The 22003-nt window shown below is 39.5% G+C and overlaps 1 protein-coding gene across 3 annotated transcripts in view; it reads right to left on the minus strand.

Annotated features, from left to right (window-relative positions):
- Rab3c (RAB3C, member RAS oncogene family) overlaps positions 1–20295 on the minus strand; it is a 199098-nt gene extending 178803 nt beyond the window's left edge. Inside the window, exons 1-2 of one of the 3 annotated variants that reach the window (XM_085676724.2) lie at positions 20012–20295; positions 8175–8405 (exon numbers count right to left, since the gene is read on the minus strand). In XM_085676724.2, the coding sequence (XP_085532850.1) occupies positions 8175–8405; positions 20012–20029 (249 nt within the window). In that variant the 5' untranslated portion in view covers positions 20030–20295. Of the gene's footprint in view, positions 1–8174; positions 8406–19121; positions 19381–20011 lie in introns of those variants that run through there. The other 2 variants (XM_085676725.2, XM_048443002.3) reach the window with 2 other exon arrangements.
- Between the last annotated feature and the right edge of the window lie 1708 nt (positions 20296–22003).

Consider the following 22003-nt stretch of genomic DNA (forward strand, 5'->3'; position numbering starts at 1 on the left):
AGACAGAGAACTCAGGACTTGAAGTCGCCCCTGGGTCACTATACTCCAGAATCTCTGCCCCTGCCATTGGACCCCTCGACCTCCATTGCCACAAACTGTTACTGAGCCCACCAGGTAACCCTTTCTACTTCAGACATTCCCAGTCTTCGGGCAGGTAACCCTTTCAGATGTTCCCAGTCTTTTCTCGTGGCGGGCAAGCCTGAGAGCAGGACCAGGTCTTTGCCACCTTCTGTGTCTTGCCGGTGCTAGAAATTGGTTTACACACAGCGGACATCGGGATGTGGCTTTCAGCCCCCGACAGCGTGAATGGTTTCATGCCTCTTGACATTTCACACCCAACGACAGCTTCCTCTCGGGAGAAAAGTGAAGCTGGCCTTTCTCAATCTCGCGGGGAAAGCAAGCGCTAAATTGAAGGAAATGTGATGGAGAAAAGGGCATACAAATGACAACAGCAAGGACAGCCCTGGCAGCCGTCACTGGCTCTCGCCATTCTCCTAAGGAGCTTGTCTGGGCAGAACATGTCGGCTTCTTAAAATAGACCAGAAGACTTGAACACCAGCCTCAGATGGATGAACAGAAAGACTGGGCTAAAAGAGGACTGAACGCATAGCTAGGGGGCCCGGATATTGGCGCCCAGACGTTCACTCCCATTGTTGCTCAGCGCTTCTTCCCTGCACACACCCCTGACTGCATGTGTGCTCCCCGGTAGTGGCAGCAGGCATACCAGAAATGTGAAGGAAAGGAGCCAGTTGAATGCTCTCCACTCCCTTCTGCTGTGCAGATCTGTTTTAAACACAGACCAGATAATGCGCAAAGCAGTCCTGCTGGCAGAGGGTAAGTTCCAAGGAAAACAACTGATCCTCTCCCCTCCCCTCCGGAACTATACATTCCTTCGAACAGATAAGAAAGATAATGAGCAATTATCTTTATTTTTACACAGTGTAGAAAAGCAGTCACCGGGGATTTAAGATACGTGAAATCTAGCATTAGATGTCCCAAGGAGTCAGACAGATATTGCCCTGCTCCCAGACTTCATTTATATGGTGTGGTCAAAGGCAGTCACTTTAAATGTAGTGCCAAGGTTGAAAGATGAATGCTGGCATACCTCATCATCCTTGGGCAAATGATTCTATCCTTCTGGCTTTGTTTTCCTTTATCTGTGAAACAGGACTATTCTGCCACCTTCTTTAACTAGGTTGTATCACAAAATAAAAACCTGGCGCGGTTATTGTAACAAACAGCTATAATCAAAGTACTTGGGAGACTAAGGCTGTAGGGAGCCGTTAGGAGAAATTGCCATTACAAGATGGCGCCGGCATTCCTGCAGCTTGGAGGTAATCAAGTCCTTATTTGGTATTGCTGCGTGGGGCTGAGCGACCTTTGCCTGCACATGCGCAATTGAGCCTTGTCACTGGCCAATCCTGAGGCTTCGGGCATCAGCAGACTGGTATTTACCAATCAGGGCAGTATCCGAGTCCCCTCACCCTATTTAAGCAGATGCCACTTGGCTCTTGCTCTCTCTCTCTCTCTCTCTCTCTCTCTCTCTCTCTCTCTCTCTCTCTCTCTCTCTTTCTCTCTTTCTCTTTCTCTCTTTCTCTCTCTCTCTCTCTCTCTCTCTTTCTCTCTCTTTCTCTCTTTCTCTTTCTCTTTCTCTTTCTCTTTCTCTCTCTCTCTCTTTCTCTCTCTTTCTCTCTCTTTCTCTCTCTCTTTCTCTCTCTTTCTCTCTCTCTTTCTCTCTCTTTCTCTCTCTTTCTCTTTTTCTCTCTTTCTCTCTTCTTGTTCTCTTTTGTTTCTTGCTCTCTCTCGCTTCCTGCTCTCCCTTTAACCAAGAGGCTCCAATAAAGTGTGATGTGAGAAGAATCCTCGATTCGTGGTTGTTCTTCCTTGCTGGTCAAGGGGTTCGCCACATAAGGCCTTATTAATAGTTTAAGGTCCCACAAGGGCACATAGGGAGTTCCAGTATCAGACAGAAATTAAAAACAGAAGACTGTGTTATATTAAGTAATTCTACATACATGTGCATGTTTGTGTGTGTGTGCGCGCGTGTGTGTGTGTGTGTGTGTGTGTGTGTGTGTGTGTGTGTGTGTGTGTGTACTTTTATAGCTCGGTACTGGGCTAAAATATAGTTTAAGTGATACTAATAGTATAATTGAATATCAATTAGGGTTTGGCCATCAATATGCAATATCTTTCCCTGACCCAGTTTTCTGGGTCCACAGATACTGAGGCCCATAAATACATGGAGCCTGAAGGAGAGGATTTAGAATTCCAGCCTCTGTCACACTGGAATTCTCCCCCCCACCCCGCCCCGCCATTTTATTCATCTCCCTTTCATTCTGAGGCCTCACTCATTTTAGAGGGACTGTTCTTCTCTGTCAGCCAATGCTAAAGCCAATAACTTATTGAAGAATATTTTAAAACTGCAAACCAACTAGTCCAGAGCTCACTTTTCACCCACTGCCTGTGTGTCTCTCATGGTCTGGACCACTATTCATGTGCCCTGTCAGCCGGGCCATTAGGGCTAGCCCCAATACCTCAGAGACCGCTGAATGGATCCAAACTAGACAATCCAAAAATGATTTAATTTCCTTCCCCATTCTTTTCTACAGAGATCTTGAATGAGGCTCTTTCCCATACGCCCCCATCATGATCTCCTTATGACCAAAATGATGATTCCTAATCTTCTGGAAGTACCTGCTTCTCCCTCCCACCTAGCAACCAAGTGCCATTGTCTTGTGATCACTGAGCACAACAAACTCTCTCTTCATGGGTAGAGACATCTTTTTGTCTCTTGACCTTATCACGTTTAAATAATAAAGCATGTCTCAAAATGGCCTTTGCCCAGATCTCCGGTTGAAAGCAGAAGCACCGTCATTTACTTGTTAGGTCTGTGCCCTCTCCTCCATAGACCTGAGCACAGTTCCACAGGTATAAAGTAACTTATGAACCAGACTCTTCTTTGCTGCTTTCAAAACAGCGGATAAATGTTTGTAAAGGTAAAAAATGGACCTCTTCTGGAAACAGAGATATATTTGCACATGAACACCAAATGTGTCCCCGGAGGTCTGGCTGGACAGTAGGAGCCTTCCTCAAGGTGTCTTTGTTCAGTGTGCAAGGTCTCCAGTTCTGGAGGGCAGCCTGGTATCTGTACACTCCAAGCACGTTACCCAATCGCTCACAGCTGCCCCAAGATCATAAATAGCAATCTATTTGCCATTTGTTGCTGTGATAAAATGCCACGAGCAAAAGCGGCTCCTGGAAGAGTTTGTTTTGGATTACGGTTCCGGGGGGCGGGGGGAGAGGAAGAGTTCATCATGGCATGGAAGCATGGCAGTAGGTAGCTAGGGCAGGAACACTTACACATCTTCAACGGAACTGAGGCAAACCTAAACCTCTGAAAACACAGCAAGAGCACTTATATAAGTTTCATCATCTCTCCAAATAGCACCACCAACTACAGTTCAAGTGTCCAGCTACCTACGAGAGACATTACTCATTCATAATACTACAAAAAAGGAAGGGATCAAGAGAGACAAAAAACCAAAAACAAAGCGTAGGGGACACTGAGAACTCATGACAAGAACAGTGAAAATCATGAATTCTTGTCGTTTTGAAGGAAATACTAACCTCTCTTCCAACATACCCCCTCAAATGTGAGAACCAAACAGTTAGCCTTCCATGAGAGTCAGTTGTGAATTTTGGACTTGAGCAATTAGGCGGAATAAAGCAGAAGACTCCATTCTGATGTGCAGCCCCCTCAACAGTCTAATTTTAATGCCTGCCAGAACTCTTCAGTTTACAAACCTTGTTCTAAGCTTCTACCTTCTTATTTCCAGACCCTGAAAGTAAACACAGGTTATGGTCTTCTAGATTTTGGACATCATGCTATTTTTTCTCTTTACCTTGGGAAAACCCAGGCAACCTTTTACAAACCTAAACCAAAATACCATAGATCTAGGCCTAGTTTATTCCCAGTAGCACTAAGTATATGTTAAAAAGAGAGAGAGCCAACTCAAACATTTGTTAACCCTGAAATGTTAAATTATTTTTACCTTGAGACTCATAAAAAGGATAATGAAATAAACCTGCAACAAGAAAGGTTAATGTGATTAATAGTAAAGAAATTTATACACAAGCTAATAGAATTAAAAATTTGTAAGTAAACACAACCAAAGAATGACATGTCTCTAAATAAGTATATTCCAAGTGATAAGGAAAGTTCCATAGAATAGAGGTATAAAATGCCCAGGAATGGTGGCCCTTGTTTCTCTTAGCTGTTAAATAGCTTTATTTAAATGGTCAGCTATTGAAAATCCAACAGGTAGTCCATAAAGAGAGAAAACTCTACCAAAGTGAAAGAATAGGAGTCTTTCCTCCGCCTCTTTCAGTGGAGGCCCTGCCTTCTTGAAGCAGTACAAACACTATCTGAAATCCAGCCTCATTTGGTATGCCTGTGTCTAGCCTATTTCACTGATAATCAGATGTGAAGTTTGTCAGTGTTGTCAGAGCTTAGCCCTTATCTTGAATGTGAATTCAGTACAGTAAAAATCAGGCTAGCCTAAGTTCCAAAAGATGTAGACATAAGGTTCTGCTCTAGCATGAACTATAATTGCTCAATGTCTCTAGATCTTGTCTTCTAAATAGGTACCGTTACTGAAAATTGAATACTCATAAAGGTTTGACTGGAGAGAAACCTCCATTGACCTTAATTGATGTCTTTGTCCAATGTGTACTGTCTGGAGCTCTGGATGGCCACCCCAATAACTGAACACCCCAGGGTATTTTCCAGTACCTCACAGCGCCACAGTGCCTTCAGCCCATCTTGGTAAGGGTGTGGTGCAGTGGACTGATCGTCAGTGGCTTTCAGACTGTGAAAGTGCTTTGTTTCTTTTACTTGAAATATGTAAGAGGGTGAGATGATTTGGATTTTTTTGATGTCTTTGTAAATTAATTGCATATTAACATAAGTGCATAAAATAGACGGTGAAGAACAGCAAATTGGTTTTTAAACCACCAAGATATGCCAAACCCTCAGTGTTAAATATAGCCCTAAGTAAAGAGTCAGTGTTGTTAAGCAGTAATAACTACATATAATGAAAGATTTTTCCATTGCACTCCGAGCATAAAACTGGAATCCCTGAAGTTATCACAGGAATACCTATACTTAAGTGTAGACCATGTTGCTCCTTATTCTACCTTCCTTCCCAAACTTTAATCCAACAGGATAATCAAACTCTTCCCAAAATATCTTCAGTACACCAGGACTATGATCCAAGCCTATCACTGTCATTGTCACGAAAGTCAACCACAGCAGTGAGGGTCAACAGATGCAATAATAGATTCTGGAAGACCAGACCGGAAAATCCCCTTTTGCCACTCACTGTGTGTGACCTTGAGGTGGTTAAATGGCACGTGTCATTTTCAGACTCCGCAGGGAACAAATACAAAGTAGGATCATCAGGAGAATAGACAAGACATGAACAATACTTAACCAACAACTGCTAATCTTTTATAATACTTACCCCACAGTGTTTGCTTACAGAAGTGTCTAATTTCTTTACGTCTTCAATTCTCTAACTGTAGTGCACAGTCAGTAAACACAAAATCTTTCTGTAGTATTTCTTCTGAGTGTTTCCTATGCAGAATGCCAGATGCTACACAGCCATGTAAAACTAATTTCACAACCCTAAAAACATACGTGTATGAAGAGCCCCCAGTCGAACCAGACAAAAAGAAAGCGGGTGTTGCTTTTGTTATTTGGTCGTTATAGTTTTATGATTTTTTTTAAAAAGGGACATATGGTATTACTTTGTAGTTCAGGCTGGCTTCAAACTCACAATCTTACTGCCTCAGCCTCCCAAGGTGCTTGGATTACAGGCATATTCCCCATGGCCAGCAAGATTATGTTTTAATTGTGAAAATATAAAAGATTTAACTAGTGTCATGACTAATGGGAAGGAATAGTTAAAAGCTCCCATGTGACTGTTTTTAGTTTTTTTGGGGGGAGGGGTGTCTCTAGAACCAGGCAATGGAGTTAATGAACTTTTGAAAAGAGACACGAGATTGGACTGCCCGTGAAAACTCATGGCAGCTTCACAGAAGTCGATGTATTTTGCCAAGTCAGTAATGAGTCTGAGAAGAATACCGCCAGAAGCTACACAGAGGCCACAGAAATCGGGACTCAAGACGAGGCCAGAGAGCAGGAGAAGCTGAAGATTCTGAGCTGGGCTCTGTTCAGCTCCATGTGGTGCAGCACTGCCCGGAAGTGAGAGAAAACAGAAGGAGCCGAGTGCCTAAGAACAGAGAACAAGTTTTCTCTGGCCTGGAAGCAGTACCATTTTAAGAAAAATATCTTAATAAGTATAAGAAGTGATTTTTCTTTTTTACTTTTTAAAATATATCAGCTTTGTATTAAGGATAATGTTATACCTCAACAAGCAATTACGTCAGCAGCCTAGATCTAGGAAATCACAAAGAAAATTTAACACACCGGTTAGTGAGTTTTCTAAATGGTCACAAGGATTATTTTTTTTCCATAGTTCTAAGAGACAAAGAAGAAGAGAGTTGGAGTTGTCTGCTTGATAAGCAGGAAATTTACTGACATGAAGCTAAGAGATATGTGGCTACCAGATTAATTTACTTCTCAACCCATCAGGCTCCAGAAAGTTCAGGGAGCATTCTTAAACCTGAATATGAAATTTATCCTGCAACTGTGATGGCCAGAAGCTAAAAAGGAAGACAATGAGACAGGCCCTGAATGTGAAGCAATGAACTTTGTCTTTCTGTCTGCATGCACTGAGGGGGTGTGACCGGTGACACACTGACAGTGACGAGCTCCCAAGCATGTTTGCACCCTGTCCCCCACCCCTTGCAAACACAATTCAGGAAATGGTGGAGTATTAGAGATCCTAAGCCTGGAGCTGAGATATTGAGGTGTTATGTGAGTTCTAGTCAGACCTAGAAGATTCCAGAGTTAGCATAAATGAAAGTCACAATCTGGTGTTAGATGGCTGCCCATGTATATGCTCACATCTTTAAATTTCATCCTTAAGACCTTTAAGATGGTTAAAGGTCATGCCGTTTACACAAACAATTTAATATGGGTTGTTCTACTTTTAAAATCAGTCTGAATGCCACAGTCTGGGATTTGTCTCTCTTTGGCTTTCCATATTTAACTGAAGAAGCATCAACCCTGCAGATGAGCCTAGTACCAGTACCAAATGGTTCTGTATCCACAGGAGGTAGGAAACACCCCCTGGGAAATACTTTTCTATTACTTCAATCAATTTGAGAGGCAGGAGGGGGTCCAAATTGACTAGCAAGCCATTCCATCTGTGAATATACTGTGACGTTTGTAAGACATTTACTACATAAATCTCACTGACATAACCTGGTGTTTTAGATGCTTTACCACTTACATCCCTTGGGTCTGCTATTCACATAGATATTTTCTTGCTTCTTACTCTCTACTTTTCTGAATCTATGCCAACAATGTGGTTAAGAAACTTCTGATCTTTACGCACTGAGAGGGCAGCAAGTTAGTCAACTGAGTTCAGAATTTTATCACGGCGGGGGAGGGCTTCTACAAAGCATCTTGTTTCTTGTGCTTTCTCTTATTTGGGTATACAAACATGGTATTTAGAGTTGAAACACCAAGGTTGTAAAGTATAAAAAGACTGTACTCAAAGTTAAGCCCTGGCCTTCATGAAGGGAATAGCCCTACTTGTTCCTGCCTTCTATTAGCGTCTCTTTTATAGTGCCCAAGACAGACTGGACCCTGTGTGCTGAAAAGCCAGCTATATATGCATTGCCTGTTTAACTACATATTACAAAAATGACCACAGGAGTCACAGCCTTGTTCAAGGTCATACAAATTAAGGCAGAACCAAACTCCCAATGACTGTTCCCACCACCAACATCGAGAGCTTTGATTTTTTTTTTTCCTCTTCTTAAAGGGCTGCTGAACAGCATCACATGGCAGCCAGGTAGAAGTCATTCTCCATGTCTTCAAAGGCATCCCTGCACTCTCTGAAACACAGTGTTCTACAGCAAGAAGGCTAGAAATCAGCTTGAAGACCCCATGGGGAAGGAACAGAGCACAGTGGTTTTCACTTGCATCCCTGAGTGTCCAACACCCCCAGAATGAAGGATGGTGTCAGTTCAAAGTCACTTACCCAAATCTGAAGCTTGATTCTCTTTTCATTTTTGAAGACAGTTTTTACTTTGAAATCGATGCCGACTGTGCTGACGAACGCAGATGTAAAGGAGTCGTCCGCGTAGCGGAACAGGAAAGATGTTTTCCCCACGCTGCTATTGCCAATGATCAGCAACTTGAACATGTAGTCGAAGTTCTGGTCAGAAGAGGAGTCCTTCTGGCCAAACCTGGCGTCTTGTGCAGAGGCCATCTGCGGGGAATCAGGCATGGATCAGTGTCCCATTTGATATGAAGCTAACAGCATACTCAGTATTGCCCTTGCCAGAAACAGATGTCAGAGACTCAGGAGGCAAATAGAGCGCGCTCCCCAATCCCCCTCTGATACTGGTATCCATGGCAATAATTCCCAGCTGGAAAACAGAACAGCAAATCTTACAGCTCTTTCCAGCTGTGTTGGTGCTTGTCACTGCTCAGCATTCACAAGCCATCAAAGACACCAAAGGCAACATCTCACAAAGTAACATGAAAAAGCCAAGATAGAAGGAACTGGCAGGGCATGCAAGCTCTGAAGCTTTGCAATCTCAGTTAGGAGGAATCCAGTGTGGCTGAGCGGGGCTTATTCCTGAACATGTGAATTATTAGTCTAGAAAAAAATCCCAAGCACATCTCTATTTTATCTAATAACATCATATCATGTCTTCATCCCCACATAAAAGTCAGTCTCCATAAAATGAATAATAATGATAAATTTATATGGTTCAAAATGTAGCAGGCATTGTTCACTTATTTAATCCTCATACCCATCTGAGGTGGGTACCTTATTCCTACTAAAATGAGAAAATTGAGCTTCAGAAATATGAGACAGTATACTCAAGTTTACACAGATGGTAAGTTGTTGAAGCAGGGTTCAAACCAGGCAATTGGTGCCAAGGAACACATTCCTGACCTCTGACCTATTTCCTGGTGACGTCTACAGAAATAAGCACAGTAATCCAGAAGGTCATGTAAAAGGCATTTCCAGACAGATACATGGGGTATCCTACCTAGGTTGAGGCATTGATTCTGTTAATTACCAACTGTGTGAAATTGACTTTATTTTTAGTTTTCTTCATTATACAACTGTTTTACTGTCTGAGAATTCTGTACATGCCTACAATGTGCTTTGTGTGTTTACATAATTGATATACTATAGCTTTTCTTTTCACACAAAGTGAAAATGACGCAATACCTACCCAGGATGCTCATGGAAGGAATAGATAATATACCTATAAATCGTAACTGTAACTTAGTATAGAATAGGGATTGGTTTCATGCTGTTCTTAAATGTCTTAGGTAGATGTTTATAATTCCTCATCTTTGTGATAATTTTAATATCCACCAAAGCATCATTGTATCACTTCAAAGTACCATTGACTCAGGAGAGAAAAAAAAGGCATTTTGAGTTATGAGTCCATTTGCTTCGGCACCTTTCCGATGCTATGAATTATTTGGCAATTGCTCTCCCAGTCAATGTGCTAGCCACTAAGCACATATGGCAGTTTAAATTATACTAAAATTAAACAGAATTTAAAATGTAGTTTCTTCATCACACTAGCCACATTTCAAGCATACAAACCCATGCACACACACCCAGCCAGCCGCTAATGTACTGGATAGTTATATACAAAACATTGGCATCACTGCCGCACGTTTTGCTGGAAATGGTAGGCTAGACAGTCTGTTTTCCCATCAAAGCTGGTTAATATTGATTACATCTTCTCTTGTGAAACCCAATGAATTCAGTGAGGCTGTTCCTGTGTCAGAAGCTTGTTTCTCCATCTGAGGTAGTAGAAACTTTAGCGGTGGCACCTCGTTAGTATAAGACAGGTCACTGGGAACACTATTCTCAGGCTAGAGCAATGTCAATCCTCAAGGGACCTTGGTGAATTTCCACAACAGCATGTTGTTGCAGCCAAAGCAAACCTGGCCCCTGAATCTCTCTGGTTTCCTATCTCATGCAGTGATTGCTGACTCTTACATGTATTCCCATCGTGATGCCATCCCACATTTCATGACGCAGCTAGAAGACCCTCCCTATAGAGGGCTTACAGAGGCCGACGCCATGTATTTGGACCTCTAAAATGTGAGCTCAATACACCCTGTGTTTTCATAAAGTTTCTAGCACCAGGTATTTTGCTGCAGCAACAGAAAATATAACAATCCTAGAAGGAGGAGTCCAAAAGGGGCTCCAGCGAGGAGAAGACTGCCAAAACCAAAACACGGCACTTGTGCTCATCTAAGACACCTAAGATGATGCTGACGGCCTGAAGCCAGGGAAAACAGCATGGAGGAGGGATGCACAGCTGAGCGAAAGGGAGGAAATGGGATGCGAGAACAGACTACCCTTCTACACAGCAGGAGAGTGACTTACTGAGCTTCACATTCTCTAAACCAACACAGGCTTAGGTGTTTCTGATCACAGTGACACATCCAGGGAACCGTGATAACTTGTAGGGAGAGTATGCTACCGTGTGAACCTGGGCCTGCAAACAGGCAACACCACCTCCCCCCCCGGTAGCTGGGCAACACTCTTCATGTTCTGGTAAGTCTCAGTTAGCATTCATGTTCTGGCAAACCTCACCTAGCATTGGCCATCAAAGGTAAAGTCGGCTCAAAGTCTAGCAGTGTAACAAGAAGGTACTTTAACAATGAATGGCTTCCAACACCCTCATAGGATGGCAATCAGCCTCTGGATGTTGTTTAATTTTTAATGTTGGCACTGACATCCCTACAAATAAAGTCCTTTCGCCAATTACTAGCTTTCTATGAGATGTCACTCCAGAATGTCTGCAGGTGCCCTTTATTAACAAGGTCCTTTGATATATTTTGTCATGAGCCAGCTTAAGGTCTGGATCAGGATTTAGGACATTCAACTAAACCACAGTCAGAAAGAGAGTTTAAACTTCACAGGGCTGCTCGGCCTATTAGCCTACCACACATTCTGCATCCTAGAGCTACAAGAAGCCTTGCCAACACGGTTGTGTGTTCTACAGGCTGCCTTAAAGGAAAGCATGGTACAGGTGACTGCTACAAATAAAGTTAATATGATTCTAAAACTGAAGCAATAAAGGCATCATGAATATAGAGAGCGTTCAATGTAATTGTGAGGATTTAGTTGGAGACAGAAGATTTACCTAGGAAGTGCCCGCTCTAAGTTCAAAGGCTAATCTATCTTGTGTGTTGGAAGTAAACCACAGGATGGGAGGGTATTTAGGATGAGGCCCGTGGCACTGGGGACTATGTATATCCAGAAAAATTCTTCTGATGACATTAATTCAGAAATTTTTCATTTCTCTCTTATTTTTCTAACTCCTTTCTTCCTTTCTTCTTCCTTTGCTTCTTTAGTTATCTTTTTCTTATTTTTGGAGAGAGACTGATATGTTGCCCAGACTGGCTTCAAAGCCCTGGCTTCAAGGAGTGGGCTGATGTGGGATTTTCCCTCTGTATGCTATAAATACCATTGGTTAATAAAGAAGCTGCTTTGGGCCTATTGCAGTGCAGAATAAGGCTAGGCAGGAATTCCAAGCAGATAGAAGAGAAAGCAGTAGGTAGAGTCAAGGAGAAGCTATGTAGCCGCTACAGGAGGCAGAGGCCAGATGCCAGTCAGAACCTTACCGGGAGGCCACAACCACATAGCAATACACATATTGATAAAAATGGGTTAGTTTAAGATATAAGAGCTAGTTAATAAGAAGCTTGAGCTAATAGACCAAGCAATGTTGTAATAATACAGTTTTTGTGTGATTATTTTGTGCCTGGATGGCTGGGAAACAAATGAGCAGCCTCTGCCTACAGGGGTGGGGGCAGGTTAGGGGGTCTTTCTGCTTCAATTTCTGAAGTGAGAAATTAATTAAGAAGAATTTCAGAGTCCATTTAGTTTAAAATATTGCTTTTCTTTTACTTTCTCTACTGCTTTCTGATTTATATCATCAGTAAAATCCAGAAGGTCACAAGTGTTCATCACAAATGTATGTGTATTTTGTAACACTTCAGAACAATGAAATGAATGCTGGCTCTAAAGATGGAAGGCAGCTTTAATCTCATTAAGAACTGAAATTGGTGTGTTCACTGTACAGCAGCATTTGAATGTCACTAGGGCTTATACACAGTAACTATGTAAATTTACTGGCATTTCTAAATACTAAGTTGTTTGAATATCCTAGAAATTTTATGGGGAGATAGAATTGAAACTTGAAAACATGGGTAAGTAGGCCGTTACCTGTTAGACAGTGAGTCAGATTTAATAAAGCATCAATATTCACACCCAAAATTTATGAAGTATAATCAAAGTGGTAAGGTTATTGTTTACATTTCTACAGTTTTTTTTCTATAAGAAACTCAAACAATCACAATTCTTCTTGGTTTTTCCGAACAATACCACAAATGAGTCCTATTAACTCTCCTACTACTCTAATCTCTCAACCCAAGAATGTTCATTTATCTTTAGTTCGTAACACAACATGTTTCTAGTTTAAATGGAGCCAATTGTGAGCCTAAGTGGAACAGTTCAATGACTGAAATGAATGACTCCTGATTCGGAATTAGCGAACACTATAGATCACAGAAGAGTCACTAAACTTGAAGATGAATCAGTAGAAATCATCCAATGCAACAAAGAAGGAAATGAAAATAAGCAGAATCTCTGCAATTGCTGGGTCAATATCAAAAGTCTACTGTGTAACTGAAGGCTTAGAAGAACAAGGAGTAGAATGATGTTATTAAAAATACATGATACAATGACTAGATATTCTCTAACTTGTAATACAGAAATGTCCATTTCTGATGAGGTCACTTTAATCCTCTAAGTTGACAAACTACAATGGAAAAATGTATACATATCAAAGCTAAATAGAAATATATTCAATTCAAACAAAAGGAAACATGGAATTATATGTTTATATGTAAATATATATTACAATAATAAGAAGAGCATATGGTTTTACAACATAATGGAATCAGTAAACAATGAAATAGTATAGTATACTGAAATTCAGCACTGGAAGGAAGAAAAAATAAACACAAAATTTGATAGGAATTAAAACTCCTATTCAAAAATTCAAGAAAAAATACCCTCAAAAAATCATATAAAAAAAGCCTGAGCAAATGTGCTGACAGAGTCCATACTATAGGTAAAACTAAAGAAAGTTGAAAGGAAATAAAATCACATAGACACTCAGATCAATGGGAGGAGTATTAGACATGGTAAATAGGTGGCAAGGAAGTGTGTGTTTGTGTGTGTGTTTAATGAAAAAAACTACATGTTTAAAGCTAAAATGATAATAAGCGAAAGTGTAATATATATGAAACCTTAGCATGCAAATTCAGTATAGAGTACAAAGTCAAAACTGATGGTTTAGGTTTGTATTGTGTAGTCTTTTGAATAAAGACTAAAAAAGTAAAAAGGACCACATTAAAAAAAACATACAAAGGAATTGAAATACATAAAAAAATTTAAGTAAAATGATGGTAAGAAAGGAATATCAGAGGAACAGAAAAACAAAGTACAAGACAAATAGTAAAATGATTGCTTTAAATCCAACAACATAAATGATCACAATATCTGAAATGATTCAAAATTATAATTAAGAGGCAGAGATGTCTCAAACTAGATACAAATGTGAGGTCCAACAGACACTGATCATATGACATGTAAGTATAAAAGCATAAAAGTAGAAAGCAACAGTATGAAAATACATGCAATGCATAGCATATAAATACCAGTAAAGCAACAGCATCTACATTAATGATAAACATTAAGATAAGGTGTTTTACCATAAATAAAGAAGGATATTAGACAGAAACAAATCAAGACATTCTTCAGGAGGATACAACAATAAGAAATGTGTGTCTATTTAGTAATTTAGTTTCAGAATATATGAACACTAAAACCAAAATCAAAAAGGGCAAATCATTAATAACAATATTTGTAGTTTAGAAAAATCTATATATCAACAACTGGTATAATAAACATATTAAAACTCAGTGAAGATGTAGAAGATCTTCATAACACCACTGATGACCAAACTGACATTTAGACACTGCATTTTACAACTACAGCTCACATAAAGACAAAATGGTCAATATTAGATTTCATATTGATCTAAAAATAGGCGTATTTTTCTCAAAAGATTGAAATCTTAAAGAATATATTTTCTAAATGTGATATAAGTAAAATTTAATGAATCATCAATACCAATGCAAGATCCAGAAAATATATAAACCTATGGAAATTAAAGAAATTTGTAAATCCAAGTATTAAGTCAAGATACTCTAAAAAATGAAGAATTTGAAATAATATACAATCAAATAATGCATTCAGAAACTTGTGAGTCAGCTCAGTGTAATCCTTAGAGGAAGTTTTATCATTTTAAATGCTTATATTTATCAGCAGTAGAGAAATAATCAAAATCAGTGATGTAAATTCTAGCCTAAAAAGCTAAATTTCTACTAAAGTAAGTATAAGAAACATGAGGTTTTTAAAAGACAAAATCAATAAAGCACAAAACAAGAGAAAAAAACTGGAGGCAGTGGGCTATTCTGAGATAACATCAATAATTCTGAGAACTATGCAGTAAGAATGACAAGCAAAGCCAAAACCATGATCTGTAATGCCAGCATTAGAAGGCTGATAAAGAATTGCTACACGTTCAAGGCTTGTCTGGGTTACATACTGAGATCTGGGTCATTCCTCAGGTTCACAGTGATAATACACAAGTATGAGATACAGCTCATGACTTACTGGTCATGTGGGTGGTCTCAGGAAGCATTGGAACAATGCAGGTGACAGGCATTGCTCTTCCCTGTCTACAAGAACTTGATGACAAGACCACTGTTGCTGGGAGCACCACACTTAAGTCACAGGACTTTAAAGAATCAAGCTAGTACTGACTGGAAACTTCCCCTTGCTTGTTAGCTTTGATTATACTTGAAGATGCTCTTCAAGCTACTGGAAGAGAAATGTCATTAGCAATCTTATAAAACTTTGAGTCCTACAATCCACAAAACTTGTCTGGCAAGATAAGCCTATGGGTGTAATAATGGTACAAATGTTACAGAGGTAACCAATTATTTTCTTTCTTCCTTCCTTCTCTTTCTTTCTTCCATCTGTCCTTCCTTCCTTCCTTTCTTTCTTCTTTTCTTTATTGACTCTCAGGCTTATTCCACTGAAGGCAACTTATGACTAGTATTGTACATCTTGCCATGAACCTGCATTTAGGGAGCTCAGAGGCCCTAGGAGGAAGTCTACTACTAATTTTTTTAAATATACATATTACCAAACTCCTTTCTAAATACTTATATCTATACCCATAGATTAGTGCAACTCTCAGTCCTCATCTGAGAAATGACTAATAATAATAACTAAATAATGAACTAAATAATAAATTCAAGTTCTTGAACTTAAAAGTGTAGAAATGGGAACCCATCCTTGTAGTACCAAAGTTTATTTGCTTTCTATGCTAATTCTCTTTGCTCCCTATTTTTGACCAGATGATACTCAAGGAATGAGTAAAAAAGGAAATAGGGAAGACTGTCTCAACAGCATCAGCAAGAAATCTGTGAAGGATAGGAACTAACTGTCCATTGAAGAGGATGAAAAGAGTCAGGCATCCACACATAATAAAATGCAGGAATGTCACAACCTTTCCATTGCCAATACAACAGTAATATCTGGACAGTAAGTATCACTTGGTTTATGTATAACAGGCTTGTATTGAACACTACTGTCTTACTATGACCACCTTGGAATCCTCTTTGGTCTATGTCTACATTGTTTTCTTACTGTGGCTTATCTTTAGCCATTTTTCCCAGTCTGTTCCAGTCCTTCAGCATGCATTTTGTTTGAAGTTCCCTTATTTATAAGAAAGTTCTGCTTTTATCAGATAAAATTGAGAACTAAGACAAATTCTAAACGTGACAGAAAATGGATCCACCTTTTGTCCTATAAGAGAGAAAATGAAACTACAGGAAACTATAAGAAAGATAGATAGTAGGACACTTTAAACACAATCGCCTTTCCCAAGTATTTAGTTTATGTAAACTTATTTTATAAACATAAAATAGAACAAATCTTTCTTCTCAACCAAATGAATGAGTAATGTTTTTTTCAACAGAATTTTTATCCTTTACACCATACATTTATACCTTCTGGAGAAACCAAAATAACAGAAGAAAGGACATGAGCTTTCTAGGTAGAATCAATCTGACAGAATTTTAACACTTCTGTATTAGAAAAGTTATCCAATATTAATAAACTACAGTTACCTTGCTTTTAATTAGGTAATGATGACTTGTACAATTTTAAAACTTATTTTTAAATATTTGGCTCAAATATAGCCATGCATATGAGGGTTTATACATATGTACAGGGATGGTGACATCTGAATGTAAAGCTCGGTGGTTGGCACAGGCAAGCACTGAGTGAACTGGGTATTTCTTAGTCAGCTCCTGTATTAAATTTTCTTTCAAAGTCTTGCCCTCAATCATGAGCATTACTGTTCCCCATGTCATTTGACCTCCAGATTTATTGATATGTTGGATAAAAAGACTAAATGACTACCATCCACATTAATGTTCTTAACTTACCATGCTTATCAAATGCTATCCTTGATTAACTAATTAAGCAAGGTAGCTATTACTTATTGTGATAGTAGTCACTACAAGAAACAAGAATTTTCTTATTTTCTCTGTGGAGAAAAATACTGTGGAAAATATTCTAGGATCAAAGACAACTCCAATGAACTCAACACAAAGCCATCTATATAAGAACATCAAATGCTTTGTGATGGATATTGTGTATTTTTCCAAAGTATTTTATTTCAGGAAAAAAAAAATCATAGTATTTTGGGAGCTAGCCAATAAATCAAAAGCTCATTTTGCTCCACATCAGCAACAGAACTAAATGCTCCCCCAAAAAAGGCAAAAAAAAATATCTGAGATTAGGAAAATATAAAGTGAGCCTTCCCTTGTGACTCATCCTTCATAAGTGTAAGTAAAGAAATATTTGAGACATTTGTTTCAAGTGATTGTACAGCTTAATCTTTGAAATGAAAATAGGGATATCCACTATTTCTAATGTTGCATCTTTGTGTTTCAAAGTCACAAGAAATTTGATTGTAGTTTAGAAAAAGGATCCTGAAACAGTAGTTGCTGCTTTAAAACAATCTAAATTATGTTTATACTCTTAATTATTATACAATTTTAAAAATCTGAAAATGAGAGAAATCACCTGAACAACAACCTATTAAAATGAATCAAGGTGTGTGCTTGAATTAAATATACTTTTAACAAATCTGAATTCTTGAAATGGATAAATTCACACTAGCTTTGGGGAGGTTATGTTTTAAATTCCAAAAATATAACCCAGTGAATTGAAACACATCACAAATAGGAAAGCATCTGTATCTCTCAGAAAACTAATTCCGTGGTACCTAATTTTTACGATAATTCACCATTAGAGTTTTCATTGAAGTTCAGCTTTACAAGACCTAGTAATATCTGATGAATATATACACAATAATTTAAAATATGTCTTAAAGCATTAATTTAATAGAATCTGCAACATTTCACTACCTTTTTGGATAGTCTAAGCAATACAGAAAAATAAAATCAATATACAATAGCTATTTTTTTGTCATTTGACAAAAATCAGTGGAGTCAACTTTAAATTCTAATTTACAATATTATTTTTTATTTTTCAGTTTTGGAAAACCATAAGTTTAGGGGTCAGCACATAATATTTTGATATAAATGTATACAAGGTGAAGAGTGATAACCCAGTTTTAAAGACACCTGCCAATATTTACCTATCATCAAATATAATTAAATCAGTTAGTTGGCTCTTAGCAACATCTCCAGTGAGGGAAATTATCATAAGGTATTATATCTTGATTGCAACAGTCTTTATTGTCTGTCCACACTCATTTTGCATCGGATCTATAATAAAAAGCTAAGTCACAAACAGAAACATCAGATGCCACACAAAGGGTCTACTTACTATTCCTGGGCACGAATTAAATTTTCAATAACTCTTAAGGTAATTTGAGGTCTTCCATTATATAATACTCCAGCAAATAATTAAACTCTATAATGCCTTCATCTAGATTTTCAGATAGGATTCCTTAGCATATATAACAAAATAAACAAAAAGTAAATCAAAGCAGATGTATAAAGCCCTTGATTCATGAAGAAAGCATGGGAAATGTTTGAGACTGGATTGTCAAATATTTATGCTACTGAGTTTGCCAACAGTATGCAACTGAGTTTGGGTTCTGAAGGGAGGCAACACATTCCAAATGGAGTGATCTTTTCTCTTCTCAACCCATTCATAAAACGCCTTTCTGTTATGCAACGGGCTCACTCTGCTTAGTTAATTAACATAGACTTATGTCTAGCATTAACCAGCTGTACACAGAAAGAAGAAACAACATTGGTCTTTACTTAAAAGCATAACTTGGTGAGTGGCTCCAACAGGGGTACTTTTCCTTTCTGAGGAGAGTAAGCCCAAGGGTGCGATTAAAATGGGGAATCGGAGAGTACAGGGAATGGCTACCTTACACAGGAATGCTGGGGGAAAGAGGGTCCTCGAAACGGAGCTACTCAGTTAGGCAGACATATGTCAAGGATAGTACGGCTCTGAGATGAAAGAGTAAATGTGTTTTCTCTTTTCCTTTGATACTGGGATCCTGATTTAAAAGAAAAAAAAAATACAAAAAAAGAGGACTTGGGAGACACACTGCTTCTCTTTCTTAACGAGTCTCACTTAATTCATGTGACTGAAAAAATCTCCAGTTTACACCACTATCACGAACCTAGGAAGCCAAGGACATCAAATCCAACAAGAGATGGTCTATCTTGACTTTGTTAGCTCGAGTTTTCATTTTCCACACTCAAGTCTCCTTTAACCCGAAAAGATACTGAACAATCCTACCTATCTTTTTCATGAAGACGTCCCCTGAGCGACTGGAGAAACCCTCTCTCTACTTCTCCCGAGACCACTCTTTCTTTGTAGACCCACCTGCATGGGCGCCTCGTGTCTCATTGTAGGCAAATGTCCTTTCTCTCTTGCTAGGACAGCGCTGCTCCGGGCGTCTGGTCAAGCGTGCACAGCCCGCGCGCTCCCGGCAACACTCCAAACGCGTGGGGCTCTGTAGCCCGCTCCAACATCAGCACCGGAGCTGTCCGCTCCTGACTCGGCACAGGCGTACTGGCCAGAACCCCTTGCGCTTCTGGGAGTTGTAGTCTAGTCTTTAGAGGCTTCTGTGCAAACGGGAAAACTGTGAACTACAACTCCCAGAGATCCTGCACGCTTCCCTTGGGCTAGTCTCTACAGCTGCTCTCGGCATCGGAGCCTCCCTTCTTTCCAATTACACCGGTTGTTATAGCTCTTAGCCTGCCAGAACATTTCCTCAGAGCACCGGCGAAAGAGACAGCAGATCATCCCAAAGAACCTCGTCTACTCAGTATCTCGTTTGGAAGCCAGACTGTATCTTTCTAGCTAGGAAACGCTGCACTTTGTTCTAATTTCCAATGCAAACGGGCGTTTATCTTACCTCTATCCTGAACCCAAAAAGTTTATGCATATCCGGAGTGGAGTAGTTTTACAGTTTTATTCAACAATCACGCGGGAAAACGACGATGGATGTCACGCATATAAGAAAAGCGGTTCGTCAACACGACCGCATCGAATAGTTCTTCAATCAAGCAACCGCGAACGAACACACACACACACACACACACACACACACACACACACACACCTCAAAGTACACAAAACCCATATTTCTGGCTGAGCACTCAAAGGCACCCCTTTCTATTTACCTTTCCATACAGCTCCATTGCAACCGGAGGTTCGGAGAGCCTCAAGTAAATCTTCCCACTTACTACAAAGGAGGCGAAGGTCTTGTGCAGGCAACAGAGCACAATGGAGAGACTAGGAAGGAGGAGCGGTTTGCGGAGAGTGAATAAGTAATGGAAGAGACAACAGGCTCAGATGGGTGGCTTCCTTCTTCCAGAGAGCCCAGGAGTGTTCTAATGACAGCTGCAGAGAAAGGGCTGTGAGTCTCCTAGGAAGTGCCAGGGGCGCCCGCTTCGGGCAGCCACTCCCGGAGCCCTCCTGGCACGCACACCACCTGAGGGCTACAAAGCTGATAGGGTACTGGGTTATTTACCCAAAGCAAATCACACAAAATGAACACATTCATCACCAGAGCCCAGGAGCGCCTTCACGGAATGAGATGGGAGAGCTCAATTAAGTTACCCGATCTTTTTCTTTAACGTGCAGTTCTCTTCCTTTTTATCGCAATGGCTCTCTGCCTGGACCCGTTCACAACATGGCTTTCAAGTCTCTGAACTGACACTAGAGGCAGAGCAAAAGAAGAAACCCTCATGATATTCTCACGCAGTGAGGCAAAGGTTAATTTGAATCAGCTTTGAACTTTATTTCATTAGATAGATCAGCAGAAAGGACGTTCTAGAACTTAAATGTGCTGGAAACATTTTTTTTTTGAGGGTTAAAAATTAGTCTTCATATTCTCAGGCCCCATGCCAGAGATTCTACGGGGAACCCACATTTCCAATACCATCGGCAGAAGGTCTTATACAAGTAATAAGTAATTCCTTTTCTGTAATTTGAGCAACACTGCTTTAAAGGGATTTATATGAAAGTTTTTCAAATGCACAAACCTCAAAATTTCTTTCTAAACTCCCAGTGTTGCAATAATGATGCAGTGTATACCTGATATAGTAAAACTACTAGTGTGCTTAATTTTTTATTTTTTCTTTGAAATCTGTCTTCTAATCCCTGATAAGTGAGAATACAATGTGCTATCACCTAAATGAATAATTTTTTATAGCAACTCAAAAGAACGTTTAAAAAGGATTACCTCTTAGATGGGTTATGTAATAACTGAATAATTTAATTTAAAAACTGAAAATAGGGCCAGTGTGTAAAGGTGTCTCCTGCCAAGCCTGATGATTTGAATTAAATCCTTGTGACACACATAATGGATGGAGAGAACAGACTCCAGCAAGTTATCAAGTTATCCTATGACTTTCACATGCAGTTTGGGGGGCTTAAAACTCAACTCTCACTCTCTCTCTCTCTCTCTCTCTCTCTCTCTCTCTCTCTCTCTTTCACACACACACACACACACACACACACACAAACACACACACTAAACAAACAGAAATAATAACGTGTAATGAATTTTTTAAATTTAGTCACTGTTTTATTGCTATGAAGAGACACCATGACCAATGCAATTTTTATAAAAGAAAGTATTTAACTGGTGACTTGCTTACAGTTTCATAGAGTTAGTCCATGATTATCAGGGCAGAAAGAAGATAGACATTGTGTTGGAACAGTGGCTGAGAGCTTTACATCCTGATCTGCTGTGGGATAACCCTTCTGTATGCTGTATGAATATATTCTGTATGACTGTATGTTGCTCTCATTGGTTGATAATAATATAGCTTGTGGGAAATATAGCTTTGTGTGAAAGCCAAACACTACAGGGAGAAAGAAGGTAGGGGAGATGCCAGTCAGCCACAGGAGCAGAAAGATGTAGTAGTCCACCGGTGAAGTCATGGCCATGTGGCATTGCTTAGATTAACAGAAATGGGTTAATTCAAAAGTAAGAACTAGTTAGCCTCTGGTTGATTACTTAAAAGTGGCTGAAGGGTGGGGTGGGACAGAGAAACCACTGCTTATATATGGTGCCTGTTATGAGGCAAGAACTCACATAAGACTTTAAAAAGCTTTAAAAAGGTTCTAGACATATTGCTATTTATCACAATCAATATCTTTTTGAA

This window comes from Myodes glareolus, chromosome 15 (assembly GCF_982192425.1).
Source record: "Myodes glareolus chromosome 15, mMyoGla1.1, whole genome shotgun sequence".
NCBI classification, from domain to species: Eukaryota; Metazoa; Chordata; class Mammalia; order Rodentia; family Cricetidae; genus Myodes; species Myodes glareolus.